The 24,080-nt window shown below is 40.4% G+C and overlaps 1 protein-coding gene across 2 annotated transcripts in view; it reads right to left on the reverse strand.

The window, feature by feature from the left end:
* ERBB4 (erb-b2 receptor tyrosine kinase 4) overlaps positions 1-24,080 on the reverse strand; it is a 982,414-nt gene that overhangs the window by 294,515 nt on the left and 663,819 nt on the right. For both annotated transcript variants that reach the window (XM_089478015.1, XM_089478014.1), the window contains exon 4: positions 8,583-8,717. In XM_089478015.1, the coding sequence (XP_089334141.1) occupies positions 8,583-8,717 (135 nt within the window). The remainder of the gene's footprint in view (positions 1-8,582; positions 8,718-24,080) is intronic.

The following is a 24,080-nucleotide window of genomic DNA, read 5'->3' on the forward strand; positions in this document are numbered from 1 at the left end:
TGTGACTGACCTTCCTGGAACCCTGGAGGTGCAGTGGTTAAATGTTGGCCACAAGGTTGTGAGTTTGATCCCAGGGCTCCAAGGTTGACTCAGCTTTCTATCCTTTTGTGGGTCAGTAAAATGAGTATGCAGCTTGTTGGGGGCAATTGGTTTACAGACTGTAAACCGTATGTAGAGAGATCTTGTAGCACCTTTGAGACTAACTAAAGAAAGAAATTGGCAGTATGGGCCTTCATTGACTTAAGTGTACTTCCTCAGATGCATTTGGAGACTGTAAACTGCTTAGAGGGTGCTTAGTTCACTATTAAGCAGGATAGAAATGTAAATGCTATTGCTAAATGCTTCTTGGCTTCTTCTTGGCTTCATTGTTAATGACCAGTTTACTCCATGGAACAATTTATAACACTTACAACCAAGATTATTGGAGAGCCTGCAACCTTAATTCACCACCAAGTACACTTTCTTTCTTTCTTTCTTTCTTTCTTTCTTTCTTTCTTTCTTTCTTATCAGGATTGGACATCAGATTTTAATACTTTTAATACTTAAAGGATTTATACTGAAATTAGACATGGAACAGGAATGTGCTTTTGCAAATTCTGATTTGTATTGAACAGGGACTCTGGTTTACAGACTGGGAAGGGTTTGCATGCCTGAAGGATATTGCACTGACACAAATTGGCTAAATTTTACACCCACACTGTGTCCTTAGCTTCCTCTATTGGCAGAATGCAGGCCAAGACCTTCCAAAATAAGAATTCAGGACCTGGATGAAAAGCCTTCCTCACTTTGGCTAACATGAACACATAGAAACACAGGAACCCAATGATTTATTAATAATTGCCCTGGCAATCCCATTCACACACATTTAGATGACTCTGTACATTCAATACACACTACAGAGACACCAGCCTAAACCCACAGCCTCTGGCATGTCATGAGATTTTTTCCAAAGTGAGATGAAAGACTCATCAACTGAACTGCAGCCACCTGGAAATGTATGATCAATAGTGGCATCTGTATCATGCAAGAGGATGATATAACGGGTCCTCTTTGCATCATAGAGCCCTGCGAAAGTACACAACAGAACATCTTACATGTTTCCAGGAAAAGGAGGGAAAAGGAGGGAAGACATAGTTCTCATTGGCAGTTCTGATGGGAGTATTTTGGAAGGGATGGGGCAAATGCAACAGCCATTGCAATGACTCTGTTTTGAGTACTTCTGTCCAGAGAGAAGGATTGTAACAAAATCTGACACTGTTTAAAATGGCACCATCAGCTGTGTTGATGATTTCAGTAGTTCGAGAGGAAGAAACCCAAGAAGCTACACAAATGGCTATCATGAGCCACCTATGGCATGCAGGTCACAGGTTTCTCACCTCTGATTTAGAGAGGATTTGTCTTTTAAAAAAAAAAAAACCTCTGTTGAAATACACTTTTCTTTGCAGCCAGAGTCTTAATATCATTGGCTATTTTTCAGAAGCTGACATCCTTCTCCTGCCAGCCTTTTACATCAAGTGGTACTTGAGAAAACAGAGGACATTTTTACTGTTTTCTGCTGTTTCTCAAGTAAAATGCTTTCATTGGGCCACTAAGTTCCATGTCCAAAATGCCAAAGCACCACAAGTCTATGCTGTGCTTCCTATTTCTGCCTGTTTGTTCTCTAGTGCTTGACAATAAAAATAGGCTTTTAGGAAAAAAACAAAAACAAAATAAAAATAAAATAAAATAAAACAAATACTGTTGTTGCTACTTTCTCCCACCACTTCCCTTCTTTCAATGGGCGTTTTTCTCAAGCAAATTATACCCCAATTCATAATCTTTATGGCAGGAAATGCAAATAAGTATATATTGTTAAAACTGTTAACAACTTGAGGGGGCACCTGGGTTTTTCCACTCAGCACTGAGTTGATATTCTTCCCAGTTGGAAAAAGAAACCTTATGATTGTTAAAACATTATTTTGCGAGCACTTGAGGCATTTTCCATGTAAAGGAGGTTATGTAGGATCCTTTCCTTATTCATGCTTTTGTTTTGCAAAAGAACAGCTTCTATTATTCACACTGTTCGCTGACACCTGTCACAATGATTGGGGTCTACGCAAGGACCACCTGTCTGTGAAAGTGCTTTTCCCCCGACTTTCCAAGCAGGCATTTAAAATGTTAATTGAATGTGCCCTAATAAAAAGATATAATTTAACCTAACTCTACAATAAAAAATGTGTTCGACGTCTCACTGTTCCATTTGTCACCTTCTCAGTATGTAGTTTCCAATTCAGAGCTGCATTAGAAATGATATACCAGGTAAAAGTTGACTTTAAGAATGGGATTAGTCACACTTCATTTTCTGTCAGCCAATGTGAGGAAATGCATTGTTGCTACATTCCACTCGTGAATTCTTTGACTGGGATCAAATACTGGTCTCCTAAACTGAGCATGTTTTATTTAAATAGCAGATGTCACCCGAGGAAAACTGTTTTATACTGTATACCATACAAAAGTATGCATAATCATAAACAAAGTTGTTCATCTAGCTGTATTCCTAAAGAAGAGCTGGGTCTCCAGAGGTTGCTAAACTGCAACGTCCCTTTTATCTCATTGTTTGCAAAGCTGGCTAGTGGTAGCCCATCAACATCTGGAAGACTCCACATGCCCCATCCCTGCCCTACAAATTACTGGAAGGGAGGATAGCCAAGTAATTGTAAAAGCTAATTGCATCTCTAAATAAGTAAACAACAACAGCTGAGATGTCATTACTTCTACGTTTCATTTGACAAGAGTAGTATAAAACACCCCAACAAATGTCTAAGGTTTGGAAACCACCTTGCCCTATGAGGAACAGTTTAGGGAGCTGGGTATATTTAGCCTTCAGAAGGGAAGGTTAAGAAGTGACATAATAGCCACATTTAAACATTTGAAGGGATGTCATATTGAGGATAAAACAAGCTTATTTTCTGCTGCTCCGGAGAATAGGACTTGGAGCAATGGACTGAAGCTACAGGAATAAAGAGATTCCACCTCAACGTTAGGAAGAATTTCTTGACAGTAACAGCTGTTCAGCAGTGAAACACACTGCCTCAGAGAGTGGCGGACTCTCCTTCTTTGGAGGTTTTTAAACAGAGGCTGAATGGCCATCTGTTGGGGGTGTGTTGACTGTGTCTTCCTGCATGGCAGGGGCTTGGACTAGTTGACCTTTGTGGTCTCTTCTAACTCTATGATTCTCATTCCCAAGAAAAAATCTACAAAAAACAAACAGCAGAATTTCTAGATTTATTCCCCAGTGGAAACCAGTGTTCTTGGCACAGTTAAATACAGAAATCTGAAGAAAAAATGATATCTGTGTTATCGGATAGATAAGCAAAGATGCGTATGAACTCCATCTGACAGTAAGGGCTGTTCGACAGTGGAACACACTCCCTCAGAGTGTAGTGGAGTCTCCTTCTTTGGAGGTCTTTAAACAGAGGTTGGATGGCCATCTGTTGGGGATGCTTTGATTTGGATTTCCTGCATGGCAGGGGGTTGGACTGGATGGCCCTTGCGGTCTCTTCCAACTCTATGATTCTATGATTCCATCTCTGTCAAATGGATGTTAAATTTCTTGAACTTTGAGAATCTCCCACATGGCTAGAAGGAGGAGGTGCCAGCCTGCAAGAGATGACCCTCCATACCATCTGAACTGAGAACAAAAACAGAAAAATGCAGGCATATGACTAACATCTTCAGGTGCCCCCCCCCCCCCACCACAGTTTGGTTTGTAACACGTTGCCTGATGAAGAAGCCAATGAAGCTTCAAAAGTTTGCAACATGTATATTGTGCCTTTTGGTTGGCTCAAAAAGGCTATCGCTGTTTCATGGATTTTTGATGTTATTGGATTTGCTATATGGCCAACACAGCTACCCCTGGATGTTTTCCATCTCTGTCATGTTCAGCTTATTCATCTCTCTGTTTATCCAACCATCCATCCACATTTCAGGTCACTGATGACACCTGGCTTTTCATTGCTGAGTATCCATAAGCCCCAGAGAATCCACAAAAAATGTTTGGTGTTCCTTCAGTCAGGATCCCTACAGGTTTAGCATGCTGACACTTACCGAGATGTCTCAATATTAACCACCAGCCTGGGTATTCAGAAAGAGCCAAAAACAGAATGGCAGTCTCTGAGGGCAAGATTATCAAAACAGTGATATCCATTAACATTGCAGTTTCATTGACTTTCACTAGGATGTGCTAAACTACTGTGAAGATCTTTTAGAAATACAATATACGCATTAGCTTATTATAAGAACAAGTACAATGCTTACATGCACTAAGGTATTGCATCTTTCCCTTTCCTGTCTTCTATTGCTCTTTCACTGAAAGACCTATTTTTGTACATTCTCTTTGTTATACAGTGAATAAACACTGCCCAGGAGATGAGGTCATAGGCCTGAGACTGTTGTTATTAACATGGAGAAGAAGGAGGAGGTACTAGTAGTGATAGTAATAGCCTTTATACAATGGCGGAGAGTGATAAAAACATGTTAGGCACTATATTTTTCACAAAGTCAAATGTGATTATTTTAATTTGGATTGTCAGGGCTTTAGCCGATCATGTTTTAGCTTTGTAAGCCACTGAGGGTCCCACATTGGGAGAAAAGCAGCATGTAAATGGAATGAATGAATAAGTGAATGAATGATTCAATGAATGAATGATTCAATGAATGAATGTAGTCCTGATAATAATTCTGTATTGCAGCTGTTCTTGTTGTTATAGCTTGTCCGCACCACTTGAGGGGGGTGTTTCATGCTAGAGGGGTAAGATTCCAGCTGGGGGTTTCATGGCAGGTCTTACAGGGAATCTTGGAAATGTCTCATTCTCAGTGTCACCATGGATTGTGATCAACTCAAGGGCAGTTAACAACAACAATTTAGGTCAATCTATTCTCCATTAATTATCTCTCCTCCAGAAAGCATGTATTCTCGTTAAGATGCTACAGAAAACCTTAACTAAGCCTATACTAAGAACAATAAATGAATACATTGATTTCCAATATAAGCATTTATGTAAAGTTGTACTGAACATTTATGACTAGCAGTGTGTTTGAAAGGGGGATTGCCTAGCTGCATAAGACCACAGTGGTGGCACAACATGATAACTCTGTAGTTTTGGTGTCCACAGCAGTTCTTCTTTTCCACATCTCAAATTTTCACAAACCAATATATAACAAAACTGTACTTTAAACTATTTTATTCTATAACTGAATAACATCTTACTATTCCTCAATGCAGAGATGATTATGTATGAATGCATTTTGAGGGAGGGCAGGGGTCTTTTCATCTTTATTTGCTATACAGCTTGCTAATTGCAGGCATTCAAAAACCTGCAACTGGCACCTGAATGAACATTTCACAAAGTTTGGAAAAATGCATATTCTATAATGGCTTTTGACGTCTCCCTTTCTTTGTCACACCAATTTGGCCATATTATGGTGCTTCTTGCAGTGAATGGAAAAAAGGGGCTGAAGTTCCCAGGCATCCTGACTATGATCATGAAGACCACAACAGCATATAGGATTCCAGTTGTCAACAAAAGTCAAAAAGATTCAGGAGAAAATATTGAGGGGAGAGATGCCAGTTGCAAATCACTAGCCCCAAAAAGCACCCCAGCAAAGAGTGTTTAAAACATGTTTTCTTGCCATCATCACTACTTCCCTGTAGCCTCACAAGAGTCCTGATAACAACTTTCCAAATACTGACTTTTTTTAAAAAAAAAAATCAAACTTTAATAAGCTTTTGTTTATCATACTGAAAAGATGCAAACCAAGCATAGTGTTTAACTTCCAGTTCCTTTCCCCACCACCCTTGATCACAGTACAGCACTGTCCTGATTTGGCTGGGACTCTACCAATGAATCCTCTGCCCACGTCTTTTAAAGCCACTGTTAAAATAGCCCAGTTTATCTTTCCTACTACCACTTTCCTTCTTTGTCTTCAAGTTTACTTCAATTACTGCAAACTGAATTCAAAGTGAAAAAGTAGTTTGCATTCAATTGACTCAATGGAGGAGTACAGTAAAGTTCAGAATCTTGTCATTCCCTGTAGGCTCAAGTAAAAACAACCTCAAGGACTACATGAGGTTCTAGGACTGCTCTTTGCCTATGTGCATATTGGAGAAGAGGTGGACCTTGAGGCAGAGGTCTACCCCTATCTATTTGGCTTGCCAGCTTGCTCCCAGTGGATAATCTGGCTCTGCTATTCAGCATGACTTTGACAGGATGTTGGCAATGGCCCCATACAGACAGGCCAAATTAAAGCTGCTTCAGGTCACATTGGAGGTATGCTGTTTAAATGATGCATGTGTCCTAAGAGGCCAGTGGCCGCACTAAAGCTGCACTCTAGTCCTTAGGACTGGAGCGTGGCTTTGGGGTTATTGAATGCATCATTTAAACAGCATACCTCCAATGTGATCCAAAGCAGCTTTATTTGGGCATGTCTGTATGATGCCATCGTTTGAATTAGAAACCTTTGGAAGCCTATACTCACTAACTAGTTTTGCATTAGGGTGACTTCTATAATGATCTAGTTTTGCATTATGGTGGTTTCCTCTTTGCTTCTCTTACCATACCCACTCTCTTCCTGTATCACTCTAATCTGCAGCTATTTTTCTTCTCCTCTATCTTCTATCCATCCTTGTTTCTTGAGACACCTCCCATTTTTCTTTCTCCCTGGAATTGTTTGAAATTGTGCCTTCAGTATCTCCCTTTTGAGAGAGTCCCATCCATCCTGAACCCCTTTATCTTTTAGTATTTCTGACCACGGGATCACCCTCAATATTTCTCTAAGTTTAATGAAATTTGCTTTCCATGTACATGAGGTGAGGGTCCCTGGAAGAGTTTTTAGGATGGGGAGTTCAACATTGGCAGGTAGGTCATTTTGGCTATGTGCAGATAAGGCAGGGAGGGAGTGAAAGTGTGTGTGTGTGTGTACGTGTGTGTGCATGTTGGACTAGGGAAAGTGGGGAGGAAGCTGTGTGTGTGTTTGTGAATGGATCAGTTGTTGCTCCAATAGAAATAAAAATTGTTCTGCACTCTTTGCTTTCAGCAGCCCATTCCAAAGCATTGATAGAAAGTGGGGAGGAAGATGTATGTGTGTGTGTTTGTCACTGAATGAGCTGCCATCATCAGCATTACCATATTGACCCATATATAAGCTGACCCAGGATTCTGGGGTCAGTTTTTGAGCATACATTTCTCGACTTATATATGAGTTAATACGGTATATTTAAAGAAATAAATAAAATATATAGGCAATATATTCCTTCTATTTAATGCTTAATTGCACAATTCCAATACCACTGCCATCCTGATGCTGATGGCTGGAAGGGATTAAGATGGTGCTTGGATGCACCTCTGCTGACCTCTACTGGTAGAAAGAAGCACTGCCATTTCATGGGTCAAGAAGGACCCTTCCATGGCAGAAGACCTCACAGTGTTTAAGGACCTCAAATGGGCCCTGGGGAACGGGCCCAGTGCGGGACAAAAGGGGGCAGGAAGGGAGTGGGATGGAATTGTTACACATTTTACTGCATGCTGTAATGCCGCCAGCACCACCGGAAATCCCCTATCTGTGCCAGAGGGGCTGATTTTCAGGAACTGTTCAGAACAATTCCTGAAAATCCCTCTGGGGGATGGATGGGAAATGGAATGGGGACTTCCAGTGGTGCCAGCAGCTTTCCAGCATGTGGTAAAAATGGGTAGTAATCCCATTCCTCTCCCTTCCCATTCCCCAGCGTCTGTGTAATGAGGTCCTAGGTAAATGAGAGTTGCTTCTGCCAAATCTGACTGTGGGGTGGGAAGGAAGCCCTGAAATGGGCTATGCAGTGAATGTGGAGGAGCCATCTCCAGATACAGTGGATTCCATTGTGTTCTGATCCCCAATATTGGCCCATATGCTGGCACAGGGGAATTGCCAATACACAGCACTACTGGGATGAACAGCCTGGGGAAACCAATGCCTGCCCTTTCTTCCTCCACAGACCAGCACATCTGTGAATGAACCAATATATGAACCTCACTTAGGACTGCTTTCTCTGAAATGTTTGTATAGTGATATTCCATTTTGCCTCTGTCTGCTTCCAGATCCATTTATGTATTTTCTTATAACTCATATAACTCATCTTTCCAGCAAATTGCCTAAGGACTTTTCTTGTTGGCAGAGATCTGTGGCACAAACATCCCCCCCCCTTCTTAATTGTGGTTAAACAGTTTATATCAGACTAACAGGGGTTTTCTCTTAAACGAAAATTTTAAACAGTGGTAACTTTGAAGTGTGTTTCACATCCTGATTTCTGTCAGGCTGCAAAGATGCCTTGGGCAATCTTCAGGAAAGGAAGCATATGGATATTGTAAATAAAATGAAATACACCTGGTAATAGATAGTGGTATTTGGACAAGCTGATTAACAATTAAATACATTGTTTCAGAGGCACAGTTGTTGACACAAATGTTACTGCTGTAGAAATATGCAGGAAAAAGAAAGCAAAAGGACATTTGAACCCAACTGACTTTTATAAAAAAAGTCACACAGTGGAACACAAAGCAAATACTTACAATCTGCACTGCTGTTTTTTGGAACAACAGAGAAGTTGGAAGCCAAAGGGTTACGGACGATATCTTCCCACTGGATCGTGTCCGCATAGCAAAGAAACCTGTTCTGACCAACATACACTCCTCCATTTAAGATTTCTGTATCAACGAGAAGAAAGGAGGGGAAAGCACACATTAAAACTATTTGATACACTAATAGTAAAATACAATTGTTTCAGAACAGTCCAGCAGAAGGAAGAGTGCAATCCTATGAATGCTTACAATGAATTACGTTCTACTATGCTCTATGAGTTTATTTTAAAAAGTAAAGACGTGCTGCATAATTGATCTAAATAGATCTGTTCTTCCCTGCCCTGCCATGACATTTTTGAACTGTTAATCCAAACCAATGTGTGAAATGCAGCTCTGTAGCTCTGTCATTTTCTAGCCCAGTTATTCCAATTTCTTAGGCTTTGTTAGAAAGAGCACATGGCTTTTCATGTCTCTAGGCTTTGTATGAGTAATTACTGTAGTCCAATTTTTCTTTAGTTTGACCCTTCTCCCCATTATTTCTATAGGTGACTATAGCCTTACTGATTTATGGGTGGCAGAGTAGAAGCCAAAAATACAGTGTAATTAACATAAAACTTACTTGAACTCTCTCTCTTCCTTTCCTTCTCTATAGCTGAAGCACTAGAGAACAGTACACCAAAGCACAAAGCCAAGAGGACCAGAAGAGGTGTAGTTTTTCCAAAGAGACCAGAGGAAATGTAGTTTTCCTTTAGTTCTGTGCCTTAATACACTGTTATCCAGGTCACCAGGAGGATGGACAGGGATGCAAATCTTGACTTTTTTGTTCTCACAAGTCAGGAGTGAGGTTTCATTTCCATTGGGTGAGATTACAAGTTTTTGTAATGGGTTTTCACATTTCTGGACATGTTATATGACAAAATTGTTTGAATCCAGGGTCTAGGTGAACAATTTTTACATTCCCTGCAATCGTAGAAATTATAGGAACCTTGTGTGTGTGTGTGGGGGGGCGTCTTATTTGGAGCTATGCCCTCATTTTGCCCAGCCCTTGATGGCTATACTCTTGATTTTAGGGATGCTTAGGATGTCTTGATGGGAATGAAAATCAAACTAAATAAAACTGAGTTGCATTGTCCCAGTAATCCATGAAACTGACCTGAACTGATGAGATGCATAGATGCATAGAAAAGGGGCCCAAAGAAACAAAACATTGCAACCATAATTCCTAATATGTATATTAAACTTCAAGAAAGAAAAACATATCATGAAAATGATGTATTTATTAAAAGTCCTATCAATCCTATAATAATTTCCTCATCTGGCCCTATTAATCAGACACAGGTATTGACATTGACTTCTAGGAAACCTTTGGCTTAAAGAGCTTGGCTTTTCCACTGAAAAGGAGATTAATCTCCACCATTCCATAGATAAGCACATACGACAAAAGATTTAGATTAAGAACACAGCACTTGATCAGTCTGCTTGGCATAGATATTCTATTAATGCACACAACATCTGCTAGTGATTTTACATTGCAAGAAAGGTGGGATTTACAAGAACTTCTAGCGATTAGCAACCATTCTCTCTCTTTTTTTTATTTCATGAAGAGAAGACTAACTTAAGCCATTATCTAAAATTACGGTTCAAAGACACACTGAAATCTAGCCTCAAGAAAATGCTTACAAATTTATTTAAAATATCCTCTTCAATATTTGAGCACACACAAGAAGATTATCTTGTTAGGATACATGTTGATATTGAGCTTCGCTTCATTGAAATGATATTGAATTTTAGGTTAACTGATTATGGTATGGACTTTAATTCAACTTATTTTGGAGGAAAGGATCTCTATTTCTCATATTTTCATTTTCCTCATAATTTTTGCATCTGCTTCTCCTCCATCTGAATGTGCATACATCCACAAAAGAACTCTGAAGATATAATCACAGATAGCATTTGTGTAGCCTTTTCCTGATGATAATCTATGGTTTGGTTTGGAAAATATGAGCCCTTTCTTGAATAGCAGACAAGGAACAACAGCAAAAAGAGAGAGAGAGAGAGAGAGAGAAAAGGTCACACCTCATCCTATATGAACTGTTTCTGTCTCTGAGATCCTGAGAAGAGGTCCTTCTCTCAGTCTCACCACCATCGCATGCACGGTTGGTAGGGATGTAAGAGAGGGCCTTCTTGGTGGCTGCCCCTAGATTCTGTAACTTCCTTCCCAGGGAGGCCAAAATGGCCCCCTCCTTGTTGGCCTTCTGTTGGCAGGCTAAGGCATCTTTATTCAAACAGGGTTTTAAAGCAGAAAGTCTTTAAAGAATGGGCTGGAGGTGCTGTAATAACAACTGCTTTTAAGATCTTTTCTCTTTTTAAATTACATTTTATTTGTTTATTGTGTGATTTGTTTTAATATTGTAATAGCTTAATTCAATGGCATCATTGAATCAATGGCATCAATATGTTTCTCTATGCCTCCGACTGCTACAGTGACTAAGGATGGTATCTCTCCTCTGAATGCCTGCCTTGAGTTGGTAATGGGCTGGATAAGGGAAAACAAACTCAGGTTGAATCCAGAGAAAACGGAGGTACTTGCAATAGGAACCTTAGGTCTGGGGAAGGAAATTTGCCAATCTGTCCTAGACGGGGTCACACTTCCCCTGAAGGACGAAGTTTGGGAGTACTTCTGGATCCATCTCTATGTTTGTCATCTCAAGCAGATGCGCCGGCCAGAAGTGCTTGGTACCAACTTTGGTTGATATGCCAACTGCGTCCCTACCTAGAACAAAGTGGTACATGCACTGATAATCTCTCATCTTGATTTCTGTAATGTGCTCTACATGGAACTACCCTTGTATCAAGTTCGGAAGCTTCAACTAGTACAAAATATGGCAGCCAGACTGGTCATCTGTTCTTCTAGGTTTGACCATATAACACCAATCTTAAAAGATCTGCACTGGCTGCCAATTTGCTTTCGGGCACAATACAAGGTGTTGGTGATTACCTTTAAAACTCTACATGGCTTGGGCCCAATTTACTTACGGGAACGCATCTCCCTACATAATCCACCCCGCATTCTCAGAACAAAGGGGAATAATTTGTTGGGATTAAAAACAACTAGACTAGTTTCAACTTCCCAAAGAGCTTTTACTATAGCTGCTCCTAGACTGTGGAATAGTCTCCTGGAAGAAACTCTTCTCACTACCTCCTTGGAGACCTTCAGGGGGGAAGTTAAGACAGAGCTCTTTCGGCGAGCATACTCATCTGATTTTGTATAAGACATATAAATCCACCTCCTTGCATTGGATTGCAATATCTTTATTCCACAATCATTTTTGATATCCTGTTTTTAATTATTAATTTTATGTATTTTTTATTGATATGCTTGTATTCGTATTTTATATTAGGTTGTAATCCCACCTCAATCCACCTGGGAGAGGCAGGAAAATATAAATAAAAATTTATTTTATTATTATTATGTATTGTGTGAGTGTAAGGGTGCAGCCCACACTGGATGACAACTCAGAAGGGGAGTGACACCCGGTCAGGCCTTCCCCTGTGCTGTTTCTAAGCTATCACTGTGTACACTCCCCCATGCATGCTCCCACCCCCACACTGCCCCCACGCTTCCCCGTGTATGTTCCTACCCCCCCCCCCACCTGCACTGTCCTTGTGTTCCCCCCACATCATCCCATCCTTTTCTACATCAGGGTGGCATGGGGGAAGGGAGTGCGTGCTGCCCCTGGAGGTTCCACCCCTTGACTTAATTCTGCGTTAATGTGGGCTGCTCACTTTTTAGTATTTATTAATTGTATAGTTCTTTTAAATTGTGGGCCATTTTGAGTCCCAATTTTGGGAGAAGGCAGGATGATGATGATGATGATGATGATGACGACGACAACCTTTAAAGAAAATTCTTCTTTTTAAAATAGGTAATAGCCACTCCAAGTAGCTAGGAAGTCTGGCTGCTGCTTCAGATATCAGCAATGGGATGGCAAATACATCTGGCAGTGACAGGTGCATTGGGCAGCCAGCTTTTTCTGTATAATTTCTCTCATGGTATGGAGCCAGCATAGCATAATGGTTTGAGTGTTGGATTACAACTCTGGAGACCAAAGTTCAATTCCCAACTTGGCTATGAAATTCACTGGGTGACCTTGGGAAAGTTGCACTCTCTCAGCCTCAAATGAAGGCAATGGCAAACCTCCTCTGAACAAATCTTGCCAAAAAAACAAAAAACAAAAACATGATCTTAGCATCAACGTAAGTTTGAAATGACTTGAAGGCACACAACAGCAAACATGTGGAGTATCTGTGGGCATATTTTATTTGTGCACAATAGTTTCATGGCCAAGCTAGGAATTGAACTCTGGTCTCCAGAGCTGTAATCCAGAGCCATGCCGCTTATGGCAGGGGGAAAGAGTAGGAAGGAATACACATTTTCAAAGGCCAGCCCTCAAAGGCAGCCCATACAACTATAAATAAAAATTATCTTTTTTTTTTTCATGGATTAGAATTTCATGTGCAATTCTTTGGGGTAGAGATGTGAATTAATGTGTGGAGAAGATGGAATGTAGTTAAAAATAAACAGGTGGAAAAGTGACACAAACTGGAGTTGAGCCCTTCTACCCATTCCTAATGAGGATCCTGCCACTTTGCAGATGATTTAAGAAGAGCTAATATTATTAAATGCCACATTTATTTTGGAAGACAGGGGAAGTATAATAATCAGAACAAGGACTTTAGCCTTCTTTATTTCAGCCCAGTGACCATACAAAAGTTTAGGGATGTGCGTGTTTAGCGTCAAATAGATATCTTGGATTAAACTATTTTAAGTACTAATTATATGGACCATTTGCTAAAAAGCAGATGAAGACTCAAAAGAAATGGCAAGGCACCAAAACTTTAGTGAGTTCAAGCCAACATTTCATTCTTTGAAAAAGGGAAGGAGGAATGCAACACCAACAAGTTCCATTATGGAAATCCTCTCAACATATATGAAGGAAGGGATAAATGAGTCACCTTCAGAATGCAAGCTGGGAGATTACTTTTTGGAAAGCACCCCACAACAGAAGCTCCCTGCAAAAGGAAAACTACCCTGTTAGAGAGAACGCTTCTGGTCAAAGCCATTCTCTTTTTGTTTTGGTTTTTACACATGTGCATTTTGCTGTGTTACAGCCCTGTGGGAGGATCTTAGTTCTGCATGTTCATTCATTTTTTGGAAAATCTGTGTGTCAGACTAACAAATATATGGCAGGGACAGTTTCTGCACATTCCACCCCAGAGGCTTGTACTCCTTATTACTTCACTGTGATGTACCTACTGTGATAAATGGGAGTCCCAATGAGATGGGCAGTTGGAAAGAAGTGCGAACTTTCAAGATGGTTTTGAGATAGAGATTTTAAAAGGCCTGGATGCAACACAAGGCTTTTGTCTGTCTGGGATCTGTCTGCCAGCCTGCCTTCTTGCCTGTTGGCTGGTGGTCTCTGACTCTTGTGAGGCAGACCATGAGGAAGCTGGTGGAGCTGCACAGTGAAGCCCGGGCTCCCAGTTATCCAGAAACATCAAGGACTAAATATTCCATCTGAGCTGTGAGTAAGATTAGGAACATTTACCAGTCAGTGGCATCAGGATTTTTGATTTGTTTTACTGGCTTTGCTGAAATGATTGTACTCTGTAACTGTTTGTGCCTGTAGGACAAGTTGATCCTGCAATGAGACTTATGCGTCAACACTGAAAACAGAGGGGATGATACTTAGGAGATTATTAGACTGAGGATAATGACAGGAGAAGGATGGGAGCAAAGCACGATGCTCCCATCCTTATTGCACAATTGCGCACAGATTATCAGGCAGTGTCGCGTCAATGAAGAGCAACTGTCCCATCATTTACTTCCATTTCTTAATAACAGGATAACCTGTTAATGCAGAAGTAATGGGACAATTCCTATTCGTTGACAGGATAATAATGGGATAAGCATCATGTGTCTAATAATCTTCGCCCTATCAAGTAATTTAGTACAGGAGCATGGCACTTCGCTCCCATCCTTCTCCTGTCATTACCCCCATCTGATAATCTCCATAGTGACCAATGAAAACACAAAGTGTTTTTAATATTCAGCTTTCTTCCAAAAATGTCATTCCAAAAAACAAAAAATCCCCAACCCTGTGGGTGTTCAAAATGGCAACATCTGGATTTTAATTATGAATCTTCAAGTACTGTTTAACTATAAATTCCCAAAATTATTATGATGATGATTCTAATCAATTATATCCCACTTTTTCCCCAATAATGGGACTCAAGGTGACTAACAACATATTTAACACAATACAAACTAAAAATAATTCAAAAACATTAATAAAAGTATATGTGTGTGTGTGTGTGTGTGTATAAAACAGCTAAACAATGTATTAAGTTAAAACACTAAACATTAAGAATAATGTCTAGTGACAGCCACTGAGAAGGCCCTGTTCCTTGTTCCTACCAAACAAGCTTAAGGGTATTTTGGGGGAGAGAGAAGGACGGTAAAACCCTAATGGGCCCATAAAGAGATATACAGTCCTTTGAATAACCTGGATCCAAGCCAAATAGGGCTTTATAGGTCAACACCCGTACTTTTAATTGTGCCCAAAATGCATGGGCAGACAATGGAGCTGCTGCAACAAAGTTTTGAATGCTCTTGTAGCTAGCACCAGTTAACAATTGAGTTACAGTTCTTTGGGTTAACTGACGTTTCTGAACTCTTTTCAAAAGCAGCCCCACAAAGAGTAATCCAAATGGGAAATAACCAAAACATGTACCACTGTAGCCAGATCAGACTAATCCAAGAACAGACACAGTTTTGAAGCAGTACATTTAACTGGGCAAGAGAACTCCTGGTCATTGATGAAACCTGGGCTTCCAGGCTCAGCTGACTCCAGATCCCTGCTTGTCATATAGGTAATAAAATCCAGAGCCACTCCTAGCAGGGTAGCTTCAGCATGGATGTAGAAGTCCTCTTGCAACATAAGCCATGGAGACTCAAACACCACCTCCAAGACCTCCCCCACTAGCTCAGGAAGGGAGACTGTTGAGCAGTGGGGTGGGCAGTGCACCAACAGAAACCTTCATCTGCCCTGGCTACCCAACTTTAAATAAACACACTCAGACCCTGAAGGATATGGAGCCTGGTCAGAGACCACTAGAGTGATGAGGTAGTTTTTAAAAGCTATCACACTTCACATAAGAGGAAGAGATCTAGTTCAGCCATTATGAGGACACCTGGTCATCGACTATGTTTGGTCCCCAATAACAGCAGGAATTGCCAGATTTGGTTTGTCTTAGAGTCTCATTTTCCCAATGTTGAGTTTAACATGTGCTGATTCTGTCTTGCACTGTAGTATTTTTTTAAGTATGTACATTTTTTCTATGTATTTTGTGTTTTACAAACTGTACCACAAACCTGTTCAATGGGCTTACTCTCAAGTAAATGGATACAGAACTGCAGCTTATGTGTCCTCTTTCTATACAATATGTAGTTATCTGCACACTGTAATTGGTTATCAAGCCCAGCCATATCCATTTTATATGGGAAGTGTTTCACAATATACCACATAAAATATAGGACATGGGGCATAAATGCCAAAATTGTGTCAACAGGTCAAGATATGTTTAACTGCTACATGTGCAAGTCAACTTTAGGGTGTTTTTTCTCTCTCTCCTTCATTTTGGAAACCACCACACAGCTTATTTTAAAAGCCTAGATGTATGATTAAAATGTAAACTCATAGCACTGCCTATCTTGTTATTAAGTAATTTGATCCAAGGACATCGCTCATGGTGCTAAACTTGCATTATTCAGATCTGAGATAAACCAATTGGCATCTCTCTACAATCAACCTAAAGTGGATCAATCTTCCATAGCTATTCTTTAATGTGATACATTATTCAGCAAAAAGAGCAACTCCAACAGAACTGGACCCTGAATCAGCAAGGTCCTTCAGCACATGCTAATGTTGGACCACCTTACATGCTAAACAAAAATTCAACAGACCCACAAGTCTAATGCCTTGTAAAGGCAGGGGAACAGTGACTGAACAATCATGAGAACAGTTACACAATGGCTAGACATTGCCTTCAGCGTCCATTGGATATGGCGTTCCTTGCCTAAGACAGCATCTGTAATGCATATCAACTATTTGGGAAGCTATTGCAGAAACAAGATATAGAGGTGAAAGAAACCAGGAAGAAGGAGTTGATTGAAGCCACCCCTTCTGAAGATGGATTGGGGCCACAGCAAATACATGCCACAGCCCCAATTTGCCTTGAAACTGGCCAAAAAAGAAGCTGAAAAGATCCAATCCTTTTTTGGATGGGGAAAAGCCAGCTTTGCCAGCCCTGTCACAGCCCCATGGTTTCATGATGCTCTGGCGGTGTGAAGCATGTAAACACCACACTGCCAGAGCGTCATGAAGCTGCCCATGTCTAGGCAGCTTCAAGCCAGCTTCCCAGCATCATCAGGACATATGGTGTCTAAACGTCTCATGCCAATGACGCCCGGAAGCAGGCTTTTTTGAGTCATCTGTTCTGACCCATAGTGAATTCTCCTGTGCATTATCCAACCTATGTCATCAATGCTAAACTAGATGTGAAAATTCTGGGCTGGAAACTTCTGGAAATTGTAGTCCAAAAAGGAACTTTTCCAAATTCTTGGCTAATCCTTTCCCTTTGCCATGGTCTTGATTATCCAGAAGGTATTTTTGAATATACTATTTGCATCATGCTAGAAGTCTCCATTGACTTCACTCTGGATGAAATGACAACACTTTACAGAATAAATTTTCATAGAGAGAGCATAGCAGAGGGAAACCGTTCAACTCTCCCCACCAATATCAGTTCAGATGCCACTCATATAGGCACATATTCCATGGGTTCTATTTGCTATTTTTATATGGAGAATACTAATCACATTTGTGGTCTTTTATCTAAGTCTAGCCTGTAGTATGTTGGCAACCCCCCCCCTCCAAAAACAAAAAAACAAAAAACCAGGTTCTTTTCTCTGGCATAGCTTCTATTCATCTGAATCTCTTCCAGCAGTAAGCATGGTTCAGTTAGGGAGCTTGGGGTGTTTTTGGAGGTTGGTCTCTCTCCCCCCTCCCCCATTTCTCTGTGTTGGACTGGGGAGAAGTATTACTAATATGTCAATCATCTATGTAACTACATTTCTATATAATAAGGGTGGGTAACTTATGACCTTCCAAATGTTGCTGGACATTGTTCCCATATGCCCTGTTCAGCACAGAGAATGGTGAAAGTTGATGGGAGCTTTACCCCAACATCTGCAAGGCAATAAGCCAGACCGACCTGCTATAAGATAATCATCCTCGTCAAATTCATCTTCCAAATGAACCTGTTTCTGTTGAAAAAGTGACACCTAACATGGAATATGGAAACATTAGGAATACTCGGCTAGAGCAGTGTTCCCAACACAGGGTGCCAGATTAAGAATGTTTCTCAATGTTTGAGAATTATTTTAAATCCTTGCTACTTTCCTAAAACTATTGTCTGTGCACTATTGTTCAAAATATATTGTTAGAGATGGAGATAAATCACATAAAGAGCAACACGTACAATAGAACTTTTCATTATTCTTAAGCAGTCCAAATTCCTTTTTCTTTCAATATAAATCTGAGCCTTCGTTATCTTGTGATTTAAGCAATAAATATGGTTGATATACAACAAGGATGCAGTTTTTACATGTACAGAAAAGCAAGAAGCAGCACTGATACTGGTCACTTTACAAACAAGGGTTAAATAAATGATTATAGCACACAGAGACCCTTGCATAGCTCACTGTTGTGGTGCTACCCTTCTCTTAACCACATGCCATATTTTTTCCCATTTTGCTTTCACATGGTGGCAGGCCTTTATTCACACCCAGAAAGCTTCTAGATCTCAAATAGTTACTTACCTACAGAAGAACACACAACACAGATATGGACATGGGCACAAAGCTTTGCCAAAACCCCAGATAACAACTGTGCCCTCACTTCTATTCTAGAAATGTCAGCACAGCACCTAATGACATCACCCACAGTATTAGAGAGACTTTCACTTGCCCATCCTCCATTTATGCCACAATGCCCTTCAGCACTCTACATTGGGCAAACAGGCTGATCCCTGCACCACAAGATAAATGGAAAGGGAATACACAAAAACCAGTTACAGAACACTTAAATCTTCCCGGGCATTCTATCTTGGGCTTCAGAAGAGCAGTCCTTGAACAAAAAGACTACAAAAGAAGATTGGACAGAGAAACAGCAGAATTGAAGTATATCAACAAACTGCAGTCCATCCACAGTGGGTTGAACAGAGACAATGATTTCCTGGCACACTATACACATTATAACACCAGCTAACTTCCCCAGCCTCTTTGCCAGTTCATCACATCTTCTTTTAGCTCCCACACTACATGTCAATACTCATTCATATGGTCTTTATCAATGACTTGGATGAAAGAATAGGGGGCGTGCTTATCAAATTTACAGATGATGCCAAATTAGGAGGAATACCCTAGAGAACATGATCAAAATTCAAAATGACCTACACAGATTAGAAACCTGGGCCAAAGCTAACAAAATAAATTTCAACACAGACAAAAAGTGGGGGAATTGCTGATGCAAGTAGTGCCGGTACATTATGAGGTGATGATGTGAGCCTCCTAAAATGCAAAACCCCGATTTTGCCAATCTGAAGATCATGTAGGATAGGTGATCTAAAGTGCATGCCATTCCACTTCAAAGGATGAACAGAAGGGGCCCCATATTGCTTACACAGGATAAGAGACAGGATAGATAGTGAACTAAGACCAGTCATGGCCAGGGTGGCTGAGTAGTTAGTACAGTGGTACCCCGGGTTACGAATTTAATTCGTTCCGCCGCCGCGTTCGTAACCCGGAAACTTTCGCTAGCCGAAAAAGCCATAGGCGCTAATAGCGAAAGCCGCGATTTCGTGCGAAAAAGCGCCGAAAAGCACCAAAAATTTTTTCGTAACCCGAAATAACCTTCGTAACCCGGAAATGTTTTTTTCAATGGATTTTTTTCGTAACCCGGAAATTTCGTAAGGCGGCGCATTCGTATCCCGGGGTACCACTGTAGTTATTAGCCCTAGCAAGGGATTCTGTTCTGCTTGTCACACCGCTATCATGGAGATGGAAACTGCCCATGACAGTTTCCTGAAAGATCTACAGCAGTGCCTGCCGGATATCTCATCCATAGCAGGTGAGAGAAAAGTGGAATTTCATCATGGTGGGCAGTACATGTAGGGTATAAAAACAGTTAACTTTAAGATTAACCTAGAACCTGTCCTGTAAGGTTTTAGGACTCAGGGCCTCATGGGTAACAGAAATCCTTTGGGGTGTTCAATGGTCACGCTCTCTGAATCTTGTATGCAAAGAACATAGACTCAAGAAGATACCCCTGAATATTTAAAATGTGGCCACAGAGGAGGGACAAGTATTTGACTGTCTTTGTCCTCAATGCTGGGCGAGATTCACCTTTATTGGTGGACCTGAATAAGACCGCCACAGCTTTCACTGTTGCAGAATCCTTGTAACAAAAACTGTGGCCATCCCTTGCTAAGTATGTTCGCAAACACACAGAGGCGCACACTCTTGGATTATTTGGTATCTATATCAAGCAGAGTGCAGTGTGGCCCATGCAATACGACCTTGCAGTGGAAAGCAGGAGAAATACTCAGGATGCTCTTGTAAGGTGAAAAAAGAAAACTTACATTTCTTGTTTCTGGAAATTGATCTTTGGGTGGGCAAGAAGACAGACAAAAAAAAAGAAGAATGCCTAGATTTCAGTAGAAGAGCCCTTAAAAGCTTGGCTCTCGTGTGGATTTATGCCATCCTGAGACAGCAGCCTTATGGACACTCCCTTCCCAGTCAAAAGAAGACAAAATAGAGACAAGGGACAAAATAACTTTTGAAGAAGGGGGAAGTGACCTCTCCAAACAGAAAGCATGCAAAAGGGCTTGAGTACATAGATTAAAGTAAGAGACTGAGAAGTGAAACCAAACGGCAGGTATGCTGTCTAGAATTCCCTTGCACTACTCACTTTATACAAGCGTTGATGCCTCTTTGCTTCCAACACATACTTTATTTACAAGGTGAGAACAGAGGAACAGGTTTATACACATACTAGCGTACTAGAATTCAGTTTGCATATTCATCTGACTTTCTTTGCTCCTAGTCTTAGTTATATGTCTATGAGTGTTGCCTAGAAATTTTATATGGCCAGCAATATCTTATACATGTCCTGGCCCTTTGGTATCATAGTTCACACCTTTAATTTCTTTGTCTCTGAGTAACCAAACCTGCCCACCTTCATACATCTGATAAAATGGAATCTGGGCCCCAAATGAAGAGCATACTGTTAAATCTCTTCTTCTTTGAAGTATCAAAGAACTGTAGTTTTAACAGCTGCTGCTATTTTTGAGATAACTGTATTATTTTGTTCTGTTTGTTTTAGATGTTAGTGTTTCAGTGTTTTAATGAATATTGAAAACCCTGGACATTTAAAGAGAAAGTTGGTTAATATGTTTTCTTAAAGAAATAAATGTACATAAGAAATGAAAAGCCAGACGATAATTATAAAGGAAAGTCACAGATGTGTGAAAGTATATAGTAAATAGTGCAATTCTACTTGGAGTCTCAGCTATACAACAGAAAATACTTCTAGTTGAATGCCTAATCAATACCTAATTAATCTGAAATGTGGTAAATAAAAGACTTCTTCATGTCTTTCCTCCATCCAAAACTTTCTAGGATCAAGGTAGCCCAAAACCTGGGGAGGACAGGTATGAAGAAATGAAAGCTATTTTGGGATAGTGGTTTCAGTGTTGGATTAGGACTCTGGAGAGCAGGGTTTTGAAGCCAGACTCGGCCATGGAGTCCTTGGGCAAGTCACACTCTCTCAGCCTCAGAACTGGCAATGGTAACTCCCCTCTAAATAAATCTTGCCAAGAAAACCCCATGATATGTTCTCCTTATAGGGTTGCCATAAGCTGGAAACAACTTAAAGATACACTTAAAGATGCATTTGTATGGATGTCTATTGTTAACAGTTATTTTAATGATATGCTGTTTAGTCTACAAATTCTTCCTTTTGTTTTTAGATTGTACACCGCAGGCAGGCTTTTATTTATATTTTGCTACTTACTATGTACAGCACCATGTAAATTTACGGCACTTTATAAATAAACTTAACAACAACGAAGAAATAATAGTTCTAGAGAAAATTTGTGAGCATAATTACTGGGGAAAGGGGATTTCAGACTACTTTACCTCTTTCTAGAGTTCCAGCAACCTATGTCTAGACAAGACACAAGACTATTCCTTTTTCACCATAAGGCAATACAGCTAAACCAACATTTACATTAGCTGGCATGTTTTGAAAAATCGATTTCTAATTTAGTTAATAGTCATCCAGTTTTGCTGTCTCTGTTCTGTCTTCTACAAAAATAATTTTTCACTCCCTGAACAGAGGAAGGGGATACCTCATTTGCAAGTTTCTATATTTGCTTTGAAAGACTGCACCTAAACTGCATATCTTTCCTTTCCAAAGCCTTCCTTTGATCTCAGACCATCCAGGTGACAACTTGAATTATGAATAAGGGACACATCCATTCAATCCCATTTATTTATTTGCACAGAATATCTATGCTTGATGAAGAGCCTCTCATAGTTCAGCAACTATGCAGAAGATCTTTAAGCAATCAAAAGTGTGCTAACAAAAGATACTGATATTTTGTTCTTTCAAAAACTTCACAATACTTCAGTTCACCTGGAATCATCTCCATTCTTTTTCTAGCTTTCCTTCATCTCACTCCTTCGCCAGCATGGCCACAACTGTTGTTTTAATTGCCTCCCTCTTGTCACACCATTAGCGATGTAATATTTTGATCACAACCTGCAGTGTTTCCCATCTGCCAACAGCAGCTCTCAATTCATCTTTCTCTACAAAGATATCTTAAGTTTCAGTCTATAGGGTATACTGGTTCTTCAGTCACTGGTTGTAATATTTATTTATTTTTGGCAACAATAAATAGTGCATGGCTGTTCCCTTGCTGCTGCTTATATTCTCTCCAAACTGCAGTTTCTGTCTACCCCATCCACCTACCCAAATGTTTCGATAAATACCTCAAACAAGAAGACCAGTGGAAGTCACTTTCTCAAGCTGATGGCTTTCTCCATTCAGAAAATTTGAGAGGAACTGCAATCACTTTTTAACCCAATAGTTCTGTTAAGGGAACGTCAACTACTAATTCACAGCCATCACCAAAAGCACCAAATTCCTGCACCAAAACTATGACCAAATGTCTCAGCAAAAATCCATGATTTCTTTCTTTATTTATTTTTACCTGTTGCAGCAAAACAACACAAAAGCATTAAAAGCAAACACAATTATTGTTGGGTGAGCTTTGCTAGACTAGATGTTGATTTGGATGTAGCCCTGACAGATGTATGCCAGATCAAACCACATAGGGATCTTTCCAGACATTGTGGTCAAAGAGCAACTATTAATCTCAATTAGAGCAGATTGATAGCATCGATGAAACGTTGTTCTTATTCTTGTTGTTCTGTGCCTTCAAGTCAGAAATGGAGACCTTATGGTGAACCTATCATGGGCTTTTCTTGGCAAGATTTGTTCAGAGTTGGTTTGTCCAAGGCTGAGAGAGTGCAACTTCCCTAAGGCCAACCAGCGGGTTTCATGGCCAAGAGTGAAATTGATCCCTGGTCTCCAGAGTCACAGTCCAACACTCAAACCATTATGCCACACTGGCTCCAATAAAAATTACAGAAGTGTTAATTTATGAAGTACCCATTGATTCAGTTCGGAAACTTCAACTGATACAGAATATGGCAGCCAGGCAGATTACTGGCACATCTAGATTTGCCCACATTACACCAGTTTTAAAATCCATTCACTGGCTGCCTGTTAGTTTCCGGGCAAGTTACAAAGTGTTGGTTTTAACCTTTAAAGCCCTACATGGCTTGGGTCCTGATTTCTTGTGGGAACGCCTTCTCCCATATCATCTTCCCTGCACTCTTCGTTCTGCTGGGAAGAATCTGCTTCAACCAAAGAGGACTAGACTTTCGGCAGTGACCCAGCGCTCCTTTTCAGCAGTTGCTCCTAGACTCTGGAACGACCTGCTGGATGAGATCCATCAGATTACCACCTTGGAAACCTTTAAGAAGGCTATTAAGATGGATCTCTTCTGGCAGGTCTTTCCAGACTAGATCCACCTCTATTTTCCTGCCTCCCCCCCCCCCCCCCACTTCTCTCCCCTTTTCTGCATGTTGCTCAACCCTCATCTATGAAGAGGGCTTTCATGTGCATAGCTCTAAAAAAAAGTCCTGGTTTTCAGTCATTGTGCATTTAATCACATTTTTGGTAATGAATTAGGGTTACAATGGCCTGTTACAGACAGCCAAAATAAAGCTGCTTCGAG

This window comes from Sceloporus occidentalis, unplaced genomic scaffold (genome assembly GCF_023333645.1).
Source record: "Sceloporus occidentalis isolate IW3139 unplaced genomic scaffold, rSceOcc1.0.p SCAF_12, whole genome shotgun sequence".
Lineage (NCBI taxonomy): Eukaryota > Metazoa > Chordata > Lepidosauria > Squamata > Phrynosomatidae > Sceloporus > Sceloporus occidentalis.